The sequence below is a fragment of the Antedon bifida genome, chromosome 6 (genome assembly GCF_963402885.1).
Source record: "Antedon bifida chromosome 6, ecAntBifi1.1, whole genome shotgun sequence".
In the NCBI taxonomy this organism is placed as follows: domain Eukaryota; kingdom Metazoa; phylum Echinodermata; class Crinoidea; order Comatulida; family Antedonidae; genus Antedon; species Antedon bifida.
This window is the reverse complement of record NC_136231.1, coordinates 20,400,074-20,418,673: the sequence shown is the minus strand read 5'-3', so window position 1 is coordinate 20,418,673 and position 18,600 is coordinate 20,400,074. Positions and strand designations below refer to the sequence as shown.

Sequence of the window (18,600 nt, the reverse complement as noted above, 5' to 3'; positions counted from 1 at the left end):
GCTGCCCTCATGCGGCCGTGGGTAAAAAATCAACTTTGACATCATCTGAAAAAGATGATGATGTGTATTCGTGGATGAATTGAGCCTGGTGGACTTGACTAAATTGACATTTAAACATGTTTACTGAATTGTATATTGCTGTCAAACTTTGATAATATAATCATCATCTAATGAGTATTAATATTAGGAGATCAAGTGTTGAAATTTATATTAATATCTTTAATAATTGTGTTTATTAACCTAGGCTACAACCTAGCTTATCAGCTGGAGGGCCCATCATTGACACAACAGCCGGTAATCAGTCGCCATGTCCGTGGGCGTTCTTGGAATGAATACCCACACGCCGGCCTACGAATTTGAACGGGCAAAACTGTTACCAACAGTGGGACAAGTTCAGAATGTACAAAACGCAAGAGTATATGTATTTGGGGATGCAGAATTGTCTGATGAAGAAGTTAAAACTGACGATACAGCGATTGAATTAACTCAATTGAGGACTCGAAAAACTGACAAGTCGAAACATGGAAAATCAAAAAATAATCATGTGAAAAATGAACCAGATGAACAGGTTTTGTTAGAAAGACAGATAAGACCGTCGGATACTTTATTAGGATTTGCGTTGCAGTATGCTGTTCCTGTACGTACAGTATCTCAGACTAGCCTAGAAAAAGCATTAATAATTTAAATGTTGTATTTTTGTTTCAGACAAACACATGTGAATGGCACCACTGCGAAAAGCACTGTGGCACTTTTTGAATCTTTCAGAATGTACTTTTCAATTGCATGACGCACTATAGTCTATACGACCCCCAGAATATGTGCGCCATTCTTTTCGATTTGCATCATATGTACAGTACAGTATACCATGACTCACCTCTGCGTCAAAAACGTTAGAATTACGCACCCATATTTTAATTAGTGACAGACCTTTTAAAGAACAATGATGCAACCCGACTGTCCAACGTAAATTGACGTTCATTGAGGTGAAATACAGAAATAAAAAATATATATTTTTAAGCCTACTTTAGTTTCAATATTCAAATTTTACTCTTATTCCATTTTCTATAAAATGCAAATGCATAACAAAAATGCCAATATGACAAATAAATGTTTAAATCACCATAATAAAAACCATTTAACATTAAGTTAATTACATAATCTACTGTACTGTAGAATTAGTATAAATTTCAAATTGATGTTGATTCAAATTTGCTTGTAATTTATAAAACAGATTTTAATTTCAATAACAATATTTTTTTTTTCCAGGTTTCAGAGCTAAAACGAATTAATAATCTGCTTCAAGATCAAGATTTTTATGCATTGTCCAAAATTAAAATCCCAGTAAAACGTTACGGACTTCTAACTGAAATTAAGGAAGAAGAGAAACGAAGGCGTCTACAAGAAAATGAAGCTGGATTAACAAATTCAACTCGCATTGAAAATCTGAGCGAGGAGGACGAAGAGGAAGAACTGTTCAGTGTACGCAGAATTAGTATACGAGATGCCATCCATGATGGCGAAGCAAAGCAATTCTTGCGTAACATGGACCGTGATTTAAAACGTATTCAAACAGCGACAACTTCTAAGAAAGAATCGTTAGATGAGGTGCTATCAATGTTGACTGAGAAACGTATTCACCCTTTCCAGCAAAAAACTCCTGCAACGTATTGTGATGGGGCTACGTGTGGGTTAAAGTGGTGGACAATGCTTATATTGTTGTTTGTTATAGGAATATTTATACCCGCTTTCTTTTACTATGCATGGTCTGTTAATGAAGGCAAAGAACATGATGGCAATTTACAAGTAACTAATGCTGCTGCCGGTCATTGACGGTATATAGAAAAGGGTATAGTAGCTCCGAGCTCAATATTGTCAACATTATAAAATATGCAACAACATTGCACAAAAATTCCTGTAGTACCACGTTTTAGACAAGAGGCTTGGTGAACTTACGTCGACACGCAACTCAACAAAATTAAACTGTGTCGGCATACATTGTCGAAAAATAAGTGGGGTTTTTATCAATGTTGTTGCAAAGTTTTATATTTTTGACAACAATAATTTGCAGAGCTACCCTTTTGCAGAACTGCATAAGCAGATCCACCAGAACATTTAAAAATATGAATAATCTTTTTCTGAAATTATATTATTTAATTTTCATATATTATATTTTAGCACTTTTAGTTTGAACTTGTTCTGCACTGCAGTTTTTTTTTTCTAAATAGTTATGTGGATCTTCTGTGCTTTATTTAATATATTCACATTGTGATGAATCTGAGGTTAAAGTTATTTTATAGACTTCCAAAAAATTGTGTTGCCATTACAGTATATCTTTCTGTTTTCACATCATGCTTTCTTTTAATAATTGTATCAATGGTGAGAAATTGACCTTTGAATTTAAATGAATTTGTAGAATAAAATGATAAATTTACAAAACACACCATTACCAATCTAAAAACATTTAATTTTAATGTAATGCTATAAATGTTCAATAATGTATCTGACAATTTTAAAGAAGCTAAAGCAATATCTTTTCTAAACATTCACACTTTAGGTAAAATTAAAAACGTTTTAATATAAACTCATTTTTAAATTATAACTCCAATTCAACTCAGCAGCCTTTTAATTCTGCAATATCATTGTATGTGTGTTCCTTGTTGATCATGTTATATTGTTATTAAATCCAATAATATATAATATATATACAAATACTTAATTGTATCTTTAATGTTTGTAAAGCAAACATAGTTTTTCTAGTGTAAGGAGGTACTTAAAAAATGTGTATAGATATGGACACATTTTGGTCTTCATATTAATGAATTGAATATTATAAAAATCAAATTACTCATTTACTACAATAATTTAAAATACAGAGTTTTTGGTCAGGATTGAGGTACAGTACTGTTGATAAATGTTTAATTATTATCTTTGTTTTGTATTTTATTCAGTTTACTTGTTTTATTGATTATGCACACTGTTTATGAGATATTTTAATGCGATATTTAATAATATTTACACCACCAACATTAAAATTATGTTTATTATTAAAATATTAAGGTTGTGTTCAGACTGATTTGAGGTAATTTATCCATAGTATAACTTTCTACTTGTTTGTTGTCTACAGCATCCAAATTTCAGTACTGTAGCTACAGTAAATATAGGTTAGTTTAATCGATTTTGGCTCAAACAGTGAAGTACAGTATCTGATCCCGCTTTCTTTTTGTTGATACCATTTATATACTGTACAGTAGGGTATAATTTGTAGAATACGACAGTTACTTGTACATTTCAAAGTTTAAAATCAGTTCTACTACAGTTAAAAATGTTTAGAAAAATAGTGTGTGGTTGAAAATCATTTACAGATTTTGATGAAACTTCAATTAAATATATTATTTAAGAGTCTGCATTGAAGGTTCTACTCTACGGCGATTCAAGCCCAAACAGTTATTGCACATTTTACTTTGAAATTTACAGTTTATTTCACAGATATTGATGAATTTATATTTTATTTCTGATAAGCCAAGTATGATCTGCAGTATATCATAACCCCTCTCCCCCTTTGATATGGCCCCTACTATTGTATTAGTAATAGCAAATGTTGTAATTTGGACACATGGATGAATTTGCATAAACTTTGCTTCAAACTTTGGGGTGAGCTTATATCCTAGGTGTGCTTATACAAAAGTCACTGCAGTTTTTATTTGTGTTTGTTTTCAACACACATTTGTTTCCCAGCGCATGATGGGTTGATACATATTTTTCATTTCAATAAAGTCAAGTGAAGGTTATGAAATAGTGTTTTAAAAATTGTATGAGAATAAGGTGTAAATAGAGAAAATATATACTAGTAATAAAATTCAATGAAGAATAATTTAAAGTCGTCTTTGTGTCATGGTTGAGTAAGCATAAATTAAAAAGTTAAATATGCTAATAGCAAAATAATCAATGTGCATAGGAAAATCAATACAATTATGCATATTTTACTGGGCAGTTTGGAACAAATAATCTGCAGACTTGCTCCTTAAACTACTCTCTGATTATATTTAAACAGTGCTATATTATATATCATTGCGAGTGACCAGCTCTGAATTATTATTGCTGAGACTTTGTTCCATATATATTTATTATTGTACTTGTTGAAATTGCATTAAACTTTAAACATCTCCCTATACTGTAAAACGTTTGGTAGTAGAATGGATCAAAATCATTCATTGTAGCAGCAACCACTTTAAAAAGTACTGTATGTATCTATCGTCGATTGGTTTTAAACTACTTCAGATTGTATTAATAGCCCGATTAATAGATGTTAAAAGTATGTATCCAACAGATGGACAGCAGCTGGACACAATATCTATTTACCTAACAATACTATTTATTATTTGGACTTGAAAGCAGTATGTGATTATACAGTACATTCCTGCTTGGATGGAGGTGACATTGATTTTGCTATAATTGCAGTATAAAATCATAATAATTATTTAGGGACCACTGTTAAGTTCCAGAGCATATATATTATTTATTAAGAGTTATTTTAAATATACTGAGAATTGTACACATTAGATTACAATGAATGATACATTGTAATACAGTACAGTATTTATGTTTTTAGCTTCGAAAATAAATGCTCTTAAAATGAAGAACACTTTTTAAAGGCCTACATTTAAAGGAACTTAAAACATACAAAAAAACACAGGAATTTGAGGTTGGAATTAGGACCAATTTCCTGAGGCACCTAAACCATTTTCGCATACCTTTAATTTTCATTTGGGGGTTGTATTGTCTTTATGGCAGACATTCTGTTTTCTTGTCTACTGCAAATACAATCCTCTTTTATTCACCATATTTTTCCTAAATTTGCTTGATAAAAGCTAAAAGGCATCCAAACCATTATGAGAATGTACATATTGCAAAAATTCAAGAGCACCTTTTTTTGACCATCTTCTGTTTATTCACAATAAACAATAATATAGACCACTTTCTATCATGTATTTACACTAACTCATTGACAAAACAATAACATACTGTACTCATCTTTCTTTTAATAAAGTTTTTTTTTGTTTATACTGTATTTTATTTTAGTACAGCCTGGAATGTTCAAACAGTATAAGCAAAGAGTTCCCATCAATAGGTAAAGACACTATCAGACATAAGTAAGTTTGTGACCTACCCAACAAAATTTGCTATACTTTTTCCATGAAGCCACCTTAACCGTGTAAATTGTATTCAATTGGTCACTATTTCAGAAGGTAAATACTGTTCTTCATCACAATTCGTTTATTTTGTTCTTTTATATTAAAGCACGAAGCATTTAAAAAAAAGCATCGGTTTATGTACATGCATTCTGACTCCTTTCTGTGTTCAGTCTAAAAACAGTTTCTACTATGTGTGCAGTGTGCAAACAATCTGATATCTGGACAAAAACTTTTTGTGAAAATAATTTTTTTCCTGCATTATTAGCATCCTTAAAAACTCTTCATGAAATAAGATAACCAAAACACAAGATATTATTCGGTTGTTCACATATTCACATATTCATAAAGCTAATTTCTCAGTAAATGAATGTCAGATCTTTACTACAGTATACATGATCATTCTAGGCTTGTCTTTACACTATGTTGCAATAGTACCCCATCAATCAGTGCTTGTGACTATCAGCGAGAAAATCTTTCAATGTTTGTTACTTTTCTGAGGTCAGCAAGAAAGTGTTTTTGTAAACAGTAATCTGGAACCACAATCATCATTCAGTACTTTTCAGTGCAAACACTAATGTTTGTTCATTCTTATACCATTCTATATATGATCGATGATATTAAAGAACCAATAACAGAGAAGGCTCATTCACGTCACCATTTTCCAAACTTCACAATATGTTATTTCACAGCACGGAAACTTCTCAATATCTCAATCTTGATACTTCAGTAAACCGGTCCATCTTCTAAGTTATCATCTTCATCAGGTGCAAAATCTTCTCCATTATCAAAATAGTTCACAATGTAATCTGTTCCCTGTTAGTGTTAGAAAATAAGTCATATTGTTTGTACAACAGTTTAATGTCAATTTTCTTTAGGAATTGTAGTCTTATTACAAAGAAAAACAGAATTTCTCTTACCTCTTCCATTTCTTCCTCATCATAGAACTCTTCATCATCTTCTATAGCTTCCTTTTCCTCCTCTTCTTCTCCTTCCTCTTTTCCTGACCCTTCCTCTTCCTTCTTGACCAATTCCTATATAGACAGTTATTTTTGATGAAAAAACATACTCATACACATTTAAAATGTTAAAAGTAAAGACTTTTATACCATAAAACAAATTGCACAAGAGTTCTTCTTGGAAAGATCTCAATCAAAACCTTACCAAGGCAGCTCAAGCAGAGCAGTCAGAAGACTACTCAGTATAAAGGCTTTAAACTTAAGTTATGGTAAGTATCTAGTTTATAAAATAAAATAAAGAGGTCAATTTAACGGAACATTTCAAAGGAACATTTGGAACGGTGGTTATTGATGAGAATGTATACATTTTAATTTGCTTAAGAATATGTACAAGAAATCAAGCAGGCTAATAAAGGATGAAGCTTGGTGCAGTAATTAGTTTTTTCCTTTGCTTTGGTAAAGACATTTATTATCCGCATCAAGTGTAACTGGAAACTGAGAAAATTTGGACTATGCCCTCCACAGACCCACAGAGCAGCCAGCAGTGCAGCACCTACCCAGAAGATGACTCCCTCCTCCTGGTATGAATTAAGAAACAGCTAGCTATTTTAGTGTTATTGCCTTTAAAAAAAAAAAATCTCAAGAATAATAAAAACCAAAAGAAATTACCTCCAGCTTGTTTTCAATCTCTTTTGTTTTTTGTTTATCTTCACTCTGCTTTTTAAGTGAGGGCTTTATGCTTCCTTTAACTAGAAACAAATACTTTGTTAATTTGGGGATAGGTTTTTTTTTCTCTCACCTAAATTAAATTAAGTGCAGACAACAGTGAATGGACGCCAGATTGGACTAATTGGAATTAAACAGAATTTCTATGTTTTTTCTTAAAACAAATGATAATAAATGATACTTGACTTGACTTGACTTAAATAACCATATATTTATATATACCTTTTATTTGGAGAAGCAAACTTAAAGACTTGGCTTTCATTATTTCTTTTCAACGAATATATTCACTATTTGTATACAAACCTCTTGACTTCTTGACCCTTATTTGTAGTTCTTTTGGAAACCTAGTCCAATCTGGCGTCCATTCACTGTTGTCTGCACTTTGACCACTTCCTTGATATTTGTCAGAGTATCTGTCAATATCTGGTAAAACATAACAAAAGTATTGATTTGGTAATTCAAAATTGCTACAAAAACAATGGGTCTGAAATAATTTAAAATCTCTTCATTTGTAAGAGTTGAATTAAATATTTTACATTACCAATTGACAGTAATGGCTTGAAAATCAGGTGAAAGTACCTTTCTTTTTGTTTCGTGGTTTAATGTAATATGGTGAATCTCTGGAGGATGCCCGAAATTCCTGCTTCAATGCCAACATGTACTCCCTTGCCTCACCAGTTAAAAGAGGAAGTGCTTTATATTCTAAAGGCTGAAAAATAATATTTATCTCACAAAATCAAATTAACAAGAATCTTAAATGGTGCTTATAAACTCAGTCATGTTTTAGATTTGCTCTTTTCTATGACCATGGACCTAAAATAGGTCCATGCTATGATGGTAAAAAATTAAGTGCTATTTTAAAGTGAAGGTAAGATTGAACTGAACTGCTGGCATGGCTGGACCTTTTTTTCTTAATCTACCAAGTTCTTTAACTTGCACTATATGAACACGGGATCAACGGCTTTGCATCGAAAGACAATGCACCAAGAGTAAAGCATATTGCCTAAGGATGCAATCAGTATGGTACAGATAGGCTCGAAACCATGCCCATCACATTCTAGTCTGATATATGCTAGTCCGATATTATCATTACACCATCACTCTTCAGTATATACAGCGATTCCCAGAATGCAACCGTTGAGCATAATTTTAACGGAATCTGCACCGGAGGATATTTCTGCATCCACCTACCTTCAAATAAGCTATCTTTGGAACAGGCAAAAGCAGCAATGGTGAGCTCTGCTCAGGGATGAGCCACAATAAATATCTCATGTTGGTCCTTCCCTATACCATACGATATTCACCTACCTCAGACATCAATCTTTGAGGGTACATCTATTGCCAGGGGCTACGAGAGTGACTGACACACTCTCCAATCAGGAGCTTGCACATAGAATCGGGAGAAGACATGCAGACATAATAGGACTGATTCAGTGGTACATCCGTTGCCCAATTCTGTAACATGCTGCTACGTAAAGTGAACTCATGACCAATCCCAATTGATCCAGTATTAACAGGGATCAAGGACCAACGACCAACCTAGTTGATGTGTCGTCAGTAGTCGTCTGGATATAGAAACCATCAAGGTGAGGAGGGAGGACACATATCCAGATATTTAGAAATAAGTATTTTTCCAAATTCAGTCTCCTGTACTAATTCAATGCTCTGTCATTCATTCAATAGCTCCATGAATATTTTACATGCATATTGTGAATGCTAAATAAAATTCTTTGATTGTGGTACATCAGTCAAGGAACAAATAGCAGCATGAAATATATTCTACTCACAACGGAATTTATGACTGCTATAAAACCTCGGAACACTAGTAAACCTTAGTGACGGTCCTCTTACATGAGTGGATAACAAATACTGTACTCTGAAGGCAGTGGAAAACACTATTCAACAACATTCCCTAGAACTGGCTATCGATGAACTTTAGGTTTCCAAACTAGTTTCGTTTTGCGGAAATGGGATCACTATATGTTGGTGTTTTCCAACTTGGAAAAATTAGTTCAAACACATCTCAAGTGATGGCTTGATGGCAGACCCATTTAAAGATCAATTCAAACATCAAAATCATCTGCTCATCAATTCCAACAAAAACGTTTTCATAGATAATTAGGGAGGAATGCTGTCTCCACAATGTTGCTGGTAGTGCTAGGATACACAATAGGAATGTCTAAGATGTTTTCTAAGCTTGGGGACCCTGTCAGTGGCCAGTGGGTTCTCTTAACTATGCTCCATAGGTACCACATGGAATTGAAACAAGTCTACATTGGCTCAGGTCCACAAAACACTGATTGAAGGAGGCCCTCCCAAGTGGTGGTGCAAGCAGATGTATACCATGTGGCACAGAACATGAGTCTACCATCTTCTTTTAGACAAACACAAAAACAGGTAATGTCAGCTCATCCTAACTTGTAAATGTGGGGAAATAACATTAACACATTGCTTGCAACCTAACTGAGCTGAATTGCGAGGACATACAATAACTTTCTTCTCTCCTAAGGGTGCCTTCATGTTGAGTGCTGCCATCAAATGGCGCCTGTTTGTCTGTCTACGACAGGGGCTGAATGGACCATTACACCAGGGTAACCTTACTCTTCCAAAAGATAACAGGGTCTTTAGAGTACACACAAGCCAGATATGTACACCATACCTCTAGTTTTAAGTCCTTATCTGAGAAGACTTGTTCTACCAGGCCACCAGAACAGTAGTCAAGGCATGACTTGCTATAGTTTGCAGATGCCCTGCCTTTAACCACTGGACCACTCGACTTGACTTCAAAAAGGTAAGTGAGCAGTCAATCATCCATGCAAGTTCCACATCCATCCTTTGGGGTCAAGACAAGGAAACTGGGCAGCCACATCAGATTTAGTCTTGGTGCATGGCACTGCATACCTTGTTCTCATGTTCCCATTTACATAAGTGAAGAATTAACCCTGCCATTCTGTTAACACTTCAGCAGTATACAGTACAACTGGCTATGAACATTAGGCTGGGCAGTTGAGGCCACCAATGCATTTGGTATATACAGTATCATATCACATCCTAGAGATATGCATGCCTTCATATATATTTGATGCTCTTTAAACTACCAAACCGCCATCGTCTACACATCAATTGCAACAGTTTTCTCAAATTCAGTCTCCTGTATAAATTTATCACTCTGCCATTCTGTTTATCAATGGCTCCATGAAAGTTTTAGTATTGTGAATGCTGACAGAATTCTTTTACCAACACAGCATGTAAACATACACTATTTATTTCCTAGACAATTGGCTGATCGTGGCACATGTCATTGTCAGTCAAGGGACAATAAACAGTCTGAAATAACATACTCATTACGGATGTATAACAGAACGCACCTGACTCAAAATCAGTCACCTTGGAACATAAACCTGTGTGATAGTCCTGTTGTGACTCTCTCTCTGATCAGTGGGTAGTAAATACACTAAAGGCAGTGGAAAATACTTACTGCTCCAACAGCATACATTTCTGTACAACTGGCTAGGAACATGTGATTTTTTAAACCAGTTTCGTTTTGCTGATTCGGAAAATGGGTGCACTATCTGTTGGTTCAGACTCACTTTAAAAGTGGTTTAAACTAATGTGTTCATTCATAATACATCTTAAGTTGTAGACAAATTTACTAAAGATCAATTCTGAACATCAGTATATAAACAATGCCTCTGGAGTTGACTGGGCGCTGAGGCCATCAATGCATTTATTTTGTATCTGGACATCACAGAGATGCATGCCTCATCAATATATTAGAATTATGGTAGCTCTTATGCTCCTTCTGCCAAACCAAGATCTGTTCGTCAAGTCCAACACAACAGTTTTCTCAAACATAGATAATTAGGGATGCATGCTGTCTCTGAAATTGTGTTGGTATTGTTGGGATACACAGGCAGGATGTAGGGGATCTACTTTTGGCGGCCCCTGTCAGAGTGGTTAGTGGGTTCTCTTACTGTGACTCATAGACACCAGAATTTAAACAAGTCTACATTGGCTCAGGTCCACAAAATACTGATTGAAGGAGGCCCTCCCAAGGGGTGGTGGTGCAAGCAGATGATTGCCATGTCGCAATGAACATGAGTCTACCATCTTCTTAGCCGAAAAAACAAAAAAACAGGCAATGCAAACCCATCCTAACTTGTAAATATTAGTGTGGGGGAATGACCCGGGTCCCTTCATGTCAAGTGCTGCCACCAAACGGCACCCATTCGTCTGTCCACAACGACAGGGGCTGAATGGACCAGTACAACAGGGTAACTCCCTACTCTCAAAAGATGAACTGGGTTCTTTAAAGTGCACACAGGCCAGATGTGTACACTGGACCTCCAGTCTTAAGTTCTTATCAGAGAAGACTTTTTCGATCCCTAGATCAATGGTCGAGGAGTGACTTGAAACTGAATGTGACAGCCTGAGATTTATCCTCCTCATTACAGAATTCTGTGACCGCAACCAACTAAAATTCCTTTCTACCAAATCTTGTGATGGTCCCACCTCCAAGACAGAACTCTTGGGCAGTTGAACATATACGCTCATAGCTCTGATAGAACAGTTTCCTAGTACATGAATTGTCAGGGAGGCAATCATGCTGTCTTGCCACACATGAACATAATTTAGCTGCAGTCTGAATGACGCCCTGTCCCGATCACAACTGATGCTGAGAATTGCCACCCAAATCTTCATTATTTTGGTAGCTTAAACATAGGATATACCTGTGCAGTAGTGCTTGTAACTTCAGGCAACACATTGCAGCTTCTAACATTTTGCAGAGCTGGTATCGTACCATGATGCACATTGACAGTAGATGCCCTGTCTATACCTTAGAACAGCCTAGGGGCATGTACTTCAACCAATCTCAATACTGTCAATGTCAATCAGCCTGATGCAGATGTAGCACCAGAGTGTGCTCCAATGATCTACAGCTGAGCCGATCTGCTATCTACCCTCTACATCAACTTGGTGTTCCCAATAGACAGATGTCTATGATGCGATTGCAAATTTGATCCAATATTCCACAGACCACATGACTGCAACTTCAGTCATAAAGATCTTTTTGTGTGGAAGTAATGTGCTCAGTTCAGCACTTACTTAATACTGGCTCTGTTGGTTTATCTGGCACAAAATAGAATATCAAACCAATGTTGGTAGTTTATGAGTACTGGTTATTGTCCGAGAAAGAATCTATTAAAATTTGAAAATCAAGATGGCCCGGGTGTGATTTAAAAAATTGATTCTAATCATGCAATCAATTTATAACATTTAACCAGTTATTTTAAGCAGCCGGACCTTTGAAACTTACCGGAAAAAGAGGAGGAGGCTGTAGAGCACCAGTTGGTAATGCATCTGCTCCACGACCAAGACCCAGTACTTCTGCAGTAAATGATAAAGCTGACCCCCTTCCTCTACCTCGGCCACGACCACCCATTTTTAGTAAAATCACAGCATTCCACTATTAATATTAGTATTAATAATTATCAAGTAATAAGATTAAGAATTACACTTAGTACAACAGTATACTATAAGTTACTATCAAACATTGGATCGATATTTTATAGTATTTCTTCTAACCGTTAGGCCTAGTCTAGGCCTAGCTAGCTAGTAAGAAGTACTGTAGTACTACAAGTCACAAGTGTAGGCCTAGGTCTAGCTACACTAGCTAACCTGTGGGCTAAGGGCTGGTACTGTAACTACTATCTAGGAGACTATTTAGTAGTAGCCTAGTTATTAGTAGCAGTGGTAAATACAGAAGCCGTATGGCATATAATATTACAATAGGCCTACTAAAAGCTATGATGCCTAGCATACCAGAATGAGAACAAGTTTCGCGGGTCGGGGAGAGAAGTGAGTCACACACGTTGCACACCACCACCAACGACGACCGCGAGATGGTCTGTTGCATGCCTTCACGTCTCACTAAAATGGTGACCTTCTCTATGCTATGCTACGCTGTTTGCACTGACATCTGTCCACTAGACGATGATCTACCAGAAGGTGAAATCTTTGAATTAGGAAACAGACCTATCCATTTTCAGAGGGGGGAATAAAAAAACGTAGAAAAAAAGATATTTTAAATGAAAAAATTATGGTCCTAGCGTGTTTTAGAGCCCAACTTGTTCTACTAATACCTGAATAGTATTTATACATTTTGTTTTTATTAGGGGAACCTGCTGATTATACTATGCCTATGATAAATATACAAACAAAAATAATAAATGAAAACAGGGTACTGTACTAATCAATTAAAAGCCTACTTAATTTAGTTGAATTTAAAACCGTTTATTTTTGTCTTTTTAAGTGAAACGTCTTTTTTTCCTATGGAAGTGATTAACTTTATTAAAACTGCGAATGGCCTTTTTTAAATCTGTTCATGTTTTATTGGGAGAAAATACATATATATATTTTCTATAATAAATAAATACACATTCGTTCAAGACTACGTAATTTTGATTAAAATAAAATACTATCTGTTTACAACACTGTTTTCGTATTTTATCTGTATTTAATAAGAATTAATGATTATAGAAAACGGTAGACATGGATCATTACAGCAGCACAATGTGAAATTTAAAAACCGTATGCTGTATGATATACTTTAAGCATGGAGTTATAAAATTAATTTTATAACTCCATGCTTTAAGAAATAGGATTGAGTCTAGGTGGGGAAAGAGAGAGGAATCTACCCCGCATGAGTGCTTCCAGAATTATACAATTCGATGATCATTGTTTCAGCATTTCTGTCCGAGTGAATAAAAATGATAGGCCTACATGCATGCTGGCATTTTCGAAAAAAATTATTCAAAAAATGGAGCAAAAAATATTTTTGCTCCATGGACGGTATTGGTTTGCATTTATCTGAGATGCTGAGATCAAGTACATACAAGAGGTTGACTGCATTTGTATGCTATTTTACATCCGCCCAAGGAGGGCCGGGCCCTAGTAGGCTAGTCGATCGCGGTTAAGGAGTCAAAAAAGTCATTGATCTTTACCAAAATGAAATACAGTTGATATGGCCATTAAATTTTGAAGGCAATCTGTACCAGGGTAAATTTTTATTATTATTTCGGACCTGCTTGTAGGGAGAAAATTTTCAAAAGTCGTAACAAGTAGGCCTAAACTGAAATTGCATTTTCTCGAGAACTACTTGTCCAAAAAAACTTCTTTGTACAAGTGGCAAGGGTTATAATTTGTGATTTTAAAACATAATTTGATTTAATGTACATTTTTTTTTTTTTTTTTTTTTAACCATATTTAATGGTCATTAGGGACCCTCAGAGGTTCACAAGACAAACATATACACAAGATGCTCTACATAAACAAAGTCTTATTACAAGTCTTTGGGAGTGGAATAATTTGGTCCTTAGAAAAAATCCTGACATGTGACGGGACTTGAACCCAGGACCCTTAGAGTGGTAGTCAAGCATCATAACCACCAAGCCACAACTCCACTTGATACGAATAGTTTTTAAAAACATATTTCTTTTCAAATTCACCCGTTTGTTTTTGGCGTTGCTGTTCTATTGTTAGTCAACAGAAACTATTGTTAGTTGAAGGCTGATTACATAACCATACACCAAATTCGCATACACATGGTTTCACCTCCCTGGTTGTAGTGAACTTAGCCTAATCAAACACAGCTAACATAAGACAAAAAAATAAAAATATTTTATTTTCCGGCCCTCTTATGTAGAAGAATTTTACAGTAGGCGGAGGTATGCACTCTCGGAGTGTCGTTCTAGTTATTATTATGTAGTGGAAATTGAAGGTGCCAAAAATATATAATTTTTTTTTTAAATATACCAACCTATGGAAAGATTTTTAAAATATAAATTATATATTGCCGATCCATTTTTCAGGCTGCCTTTATCACCTATTTTGAATAATGGGAAAACCGACGCATGCGTATCGATGCAACACAATTATCACCATGTGGTAGATATACGCAAATATACGCAAACAATCTATTTTTTATATACGTTATACGGCGGTCCGTGATCAAATGCAGTTTTAGCGAGAGATTTGACACATCAATACGTTTGTGAATGTTGCTTAGGCTAGGTAGGCCTAAATTATTTGTGATCTGATCATGTCTTTTCTTGTAATTTTGAATATTTTGTGAAGAAATTATCTAATGTATTGTAAGTATAACGTTGGGTTTTCTTGTATTGTTTGTACATAAACATGGCAATACTTTTAGTTTTAAACTTATTTAGGCCATGCGTAGGATGCGTAGGGTGGGCCAATATTAATAATCATTTACTTGAGTAGGGGTAGGCTAGGCCTTCTACAAGCCTATGCCTACCTAGTCCTACTACTGTAGGCTAGCTTCTAGGCCTAGCTAGGGTTAGGATTAGGCCTGTTAATAGGCCTAGGCTTAATTTGTGCCCTGGCCTGGTTTTTACCATCCATAGAAATTTTTGTTTTGAATTTGATTTGATAAGCTAGGCCTAGGCCCTATCTATGCCTAATTTATATAGGCCTAGGCCTAGAAAACTATTGAAATAGAAAGTAACATTTGATAATAATTATACTAAGCTTACTATCTATAAGTGTGTAATGTAATTTTTATTGGTGCCAATATTAATATTAGATCTGTTTAAAATGGTAACATAATTTACATGTAGACTTATTTATATTAATATTATTATAATAATAAGACAAGAATTCAAGGTATTTTTAGCTCTTCAGAAGAAACATGCACAGCTACCTTTATGATGAAACTTTATTTAAATAATTCCAGGTATAAAAAATACTGTGATTATAATGTTTTGCGTACAGATTTAACTGTGTTCGTAATGCACTTGTCAATTGTATGACCCACTATACGACCCCCGGGAGAGGTGCGTCATTTGTCCGATGTGTGTCATTTGTCCGATGTGTGCCATGATTACCATGATGCACCCATTTTGAAGACACTGTGATCATGTTTTTTATGATATTTTGGGTGTTAAAGTGACGGACATTAACACACCATTGGTCATTGATTTGACGTACCATCTAGGTTTTTTGACCCACCCCTGCGTCTGTAATTAATTGTAAATGACGCACCCATGACGCACCTCTCCCGGGGGTCGTATAGTGGGTCATGCATACAATTGACAAGTGCATAAGTTACAGTAGTTGGTCCATGCACTCATTACTTTTCGTAGGACCATGTTCCTTTTTGCGATGCTCTTCTACATTAGGATTTTTCTTTCAATATAAATGTGTAATACACTTTTAAATGTAACATTAACAATAAACACTTTTAAATACAATGTTTTCCCTGGTCTGGTCTCTCTAGTCTGGTCTTTACATGGTCTTAAATTGAAAAGTTATCTAAACTCCCAGTCTACTTTTTTACTCATGAGAATAGTCTGGTAAATAGCCCACACAGTTCCTATTTAGAATCAGACAGCCTGCTTTAATAGAATAGTGTTTACTTTTCATGTAATATCCTCTAGTGTTAAATTTAGTAAACTGGTCTGCAATGCTGATCAATGGTCAGTAAAACCCAAGTAATAACTTAAATTGTCTCTTTTGGCCAATTAATGTTTGTATTGCCTTTTTAATAGCACAATAAATACAGTAAATCTCGTAAATTTAGAAAAAAAAACCTTTTTGGTGAAAAACTATTTATTTGTTCTTACAGTTACAGTATATAAACAAAATAATTATTTTGTTAATTTATTTGGCAAAAGTGAATAACTTTATTAAAACTACAAAATAAGAGTTTATTCAAAATGTCAAATTGTATTTGTCTTTATATTATATTGTTCATGTTTTAGGGGACAATTAGATCTTTCATTTTGTCTAACTTTGTCATACAAATTAAAATCAGTATGTACAGTAATGTAGGATAGGAATATACATTAATAATAACAAACCCAGATGGATTTTGGCTCAGTGTGAACGTACTGTTGGAATAATGACATTAAGGAACACTAAGTCTGTTAAGTTAAATTACATTCTAATAGTTCAAAATGTTGCATTAATTTGTAGTGAACATTATGAATTGAGCATCATAACACTGAATCACCTGTATGTCTAAGGCTGTATTAGATTTGACAACCACCTGTCCATATTTCCGTCCAAAAATATTAAAGCAGAATATAATTATGTCAAACACAATGCACTACTAAGTGAAAAAATATGTTCTATTCTTTGACCAGTGTAAGCTTCTCATACTTATTTAGCCTCATATCTTAATATTCTTCTTACTGTAAAGTGCTATCTAATTTCTTCTTATATGAAATAGTTTGTTTTGTTGTAAAATTAAAAATCAGTTCATTCAGTAAAATAAAAATGTAAAGTGTAGTAGTAAATTCAATTATTTCCCACATTATAGAAAGTTTACACACATTTCACAGTTATGTATTGAGGAAATAGGATTTTATTTTATTTCAGAGTGATAGAAATGTTACACGAAATTTAGTTTTTACATAAATGTCACATATACATTCTGGGAAATCCATTGGTCTACTGAATTTCAGTAGCAATAAAACTGAAGCACAGGAAACCATTGTGGCTTTTATCAATAGCACCTATTCAATAATAAACAAGGATAACAATGGCAAACAGATTGAATTGTCTTGAAATGTGGTGTGGTAATGAATAGGCTTGTGTAAATAGTAGCCTTGTTAATTACTGCATGATTTCATGACCATTGTGGTGCTTGTCCTGTCCAAAACATAAACAGTACTATACACTACTACTGTAGTGAATTTCCAGAAAATACAAAAGAAATAAAATATATCATCAGTCATTTAATACGTACATTGTAAATTTAGATAAGTAAAATGTAGGTCAATAGTATGGACCATGTATGGCCAGCATTTGAGAGTCCATTAGGAGTGCTAAGCCTGGAGTGCCTGCGTTATACCCTGTGTAGTTCCTTACTATATATACATTATATTCCTCTATCGTTTTTTTACTTTCAATTTGTAAATTAGTTATGTATTTTCTGTTGTTTTGTAGGGAATCAAAATGCCGATCAGTGCTGCAAATGCACAAAGGTGTCTCAGACTTCTGCGTGAATTTCAAGAAGATCTAAAATCAGAACCAGTGTCTATCCAGGATGATGTTAACCAGAGTGTACGTGTGCTCGAGCTCTTCCTCAATGGAATTGATTCTGCAGGTGGAAGTCCTGATAAGGTTGATGAACCAAAGAATGCACAAAGAAGAGACAGAGAAGAAATACATGTTGCCGTGTTCAGAAACCCTCCACCCTCTATACAAGAATTAGGAATATCACTTAAAGCAGAAAGGAGCCTGCAAAATTATTCTTTCTTAAAGAATAAACCCCTGGTTGGCAATATTAGGATTAAGGCAGTGACACCGGATAGTCTTGCAACAGGGCAACTGCAAGCTAACGATGAGATTTTACAGATAAATGAAAAAGTATTAGAGAGATGTTCCATTGAAAGGACTAAGTATGTAAAAATAAAATAATGTCTAATATTAATAATAATGTCCATGATTAGCTTACCTTGATAAACAGAAAATAGCCCATACTCTCCTGAAGGAGATCAGTACGGTATGATTGGAAATGTATAAAATATTTTACCACACCTACAATAATGGACTAATCTGCCAACCATGCACATGTCGTCATTTCTTTTTTGGTAATAAACTGACAATCCACTACAGTATATTTGTTGATAATTGTAGAAGAGTCCTCATAAGGACCTCAGGAGAGCTTGGGCTAATTGTCAGTTTATCCGGGTGAATAG

The 18,600-nt window shown here is 34.7% G+C and overlaps 3 protein-coding genes across 4 annotated transcripts in view; 2 read left to right on the top strand and 1 right to left on the bottom strand.

Moving 5' to 3' along the window:
- The first annotated feature begins 67 nt into the window (after positions 1–67).
- Positions 68–4,044, top strand: LOC144845271 (lysM and putative peptidoglycan-binding domain-containing protein 3-like). Its single transcript, XM_078702462.1, has 2 exons — positions 68–637; positions 1,267–4,044. The coding sequence occupies exons 1-2, from the start codon at positions 308–310 to the stop codon at positions 1,828–1,830; spliced, it is 894 nt and encodes a 297-aa protein (XP_078558588.1). The 5' UTR covers positions 68–307; the 3' UTR covers positions 1,831–4,044.
- Positions 4,045–4,927: 883 nt separating this feature from the next.
- LOC144845272 (DNA-directed RNA polymerase III subunit RPC7-like) lies at positions 4,928–12,821 on the bottom strand. Of its 2 annotated transcripts, XR_013612527.1 has the most exons (8): positions 12,698–12,821; positions 12,192–12,341; positions 7,454–7,583; positions 7,178–7,297; positions 6,818–6,897; positions 6,110–6,223; positions 5,521–6,005; positions 4,929–5,403 (listed from the first exon to the last, which is right to left on the bottom strand). XR_013612527.1 is itself a non-coding variant. In XM_078702463.1 (7 exons), exons 2-7 carry the CDS (start codon positions 12,315–12,317, stop codon positions 5,916–5,918), a joined length of 660 nt encoding a protein of 219 aa, XP_078558589.1. In that variant the 5' UTR covers positions 12,318–12,341; positions 12,698–12,821; the 3' UTR covers positions 4,928–5,915. The 2 variants fall into 2 exon arrangements, 1 of the variants encoding a protein (XP_078558589.1); XM_078702463.1 differs by having other exon boundaries at positions 4,928–6,005.
- A 2,082-nt stretch (positions 12,822–14,903) lies between these two features.
- The window catches only part of LOC144845785 (uncharacterized), a 41,344-nt gene continuing 37,647 nt past the window's right edge, over positions 14,904–18,600 (top strand). The window contains exons 1-2 of the mRNA XM_078703218.1: positions 14,904–15,022; positions 17,846–18,300. Coding sequence (XP_078559344.1) covers positions 17,855–18,300 — 446 coding nt within the window. The 5' untranslated portion in view covers positions 14,904–15,022; positions 17,846–17,854. The remainder of the gene's footprint in view (positions 15,023–17,845; positions 18,301–18,600) is intronic.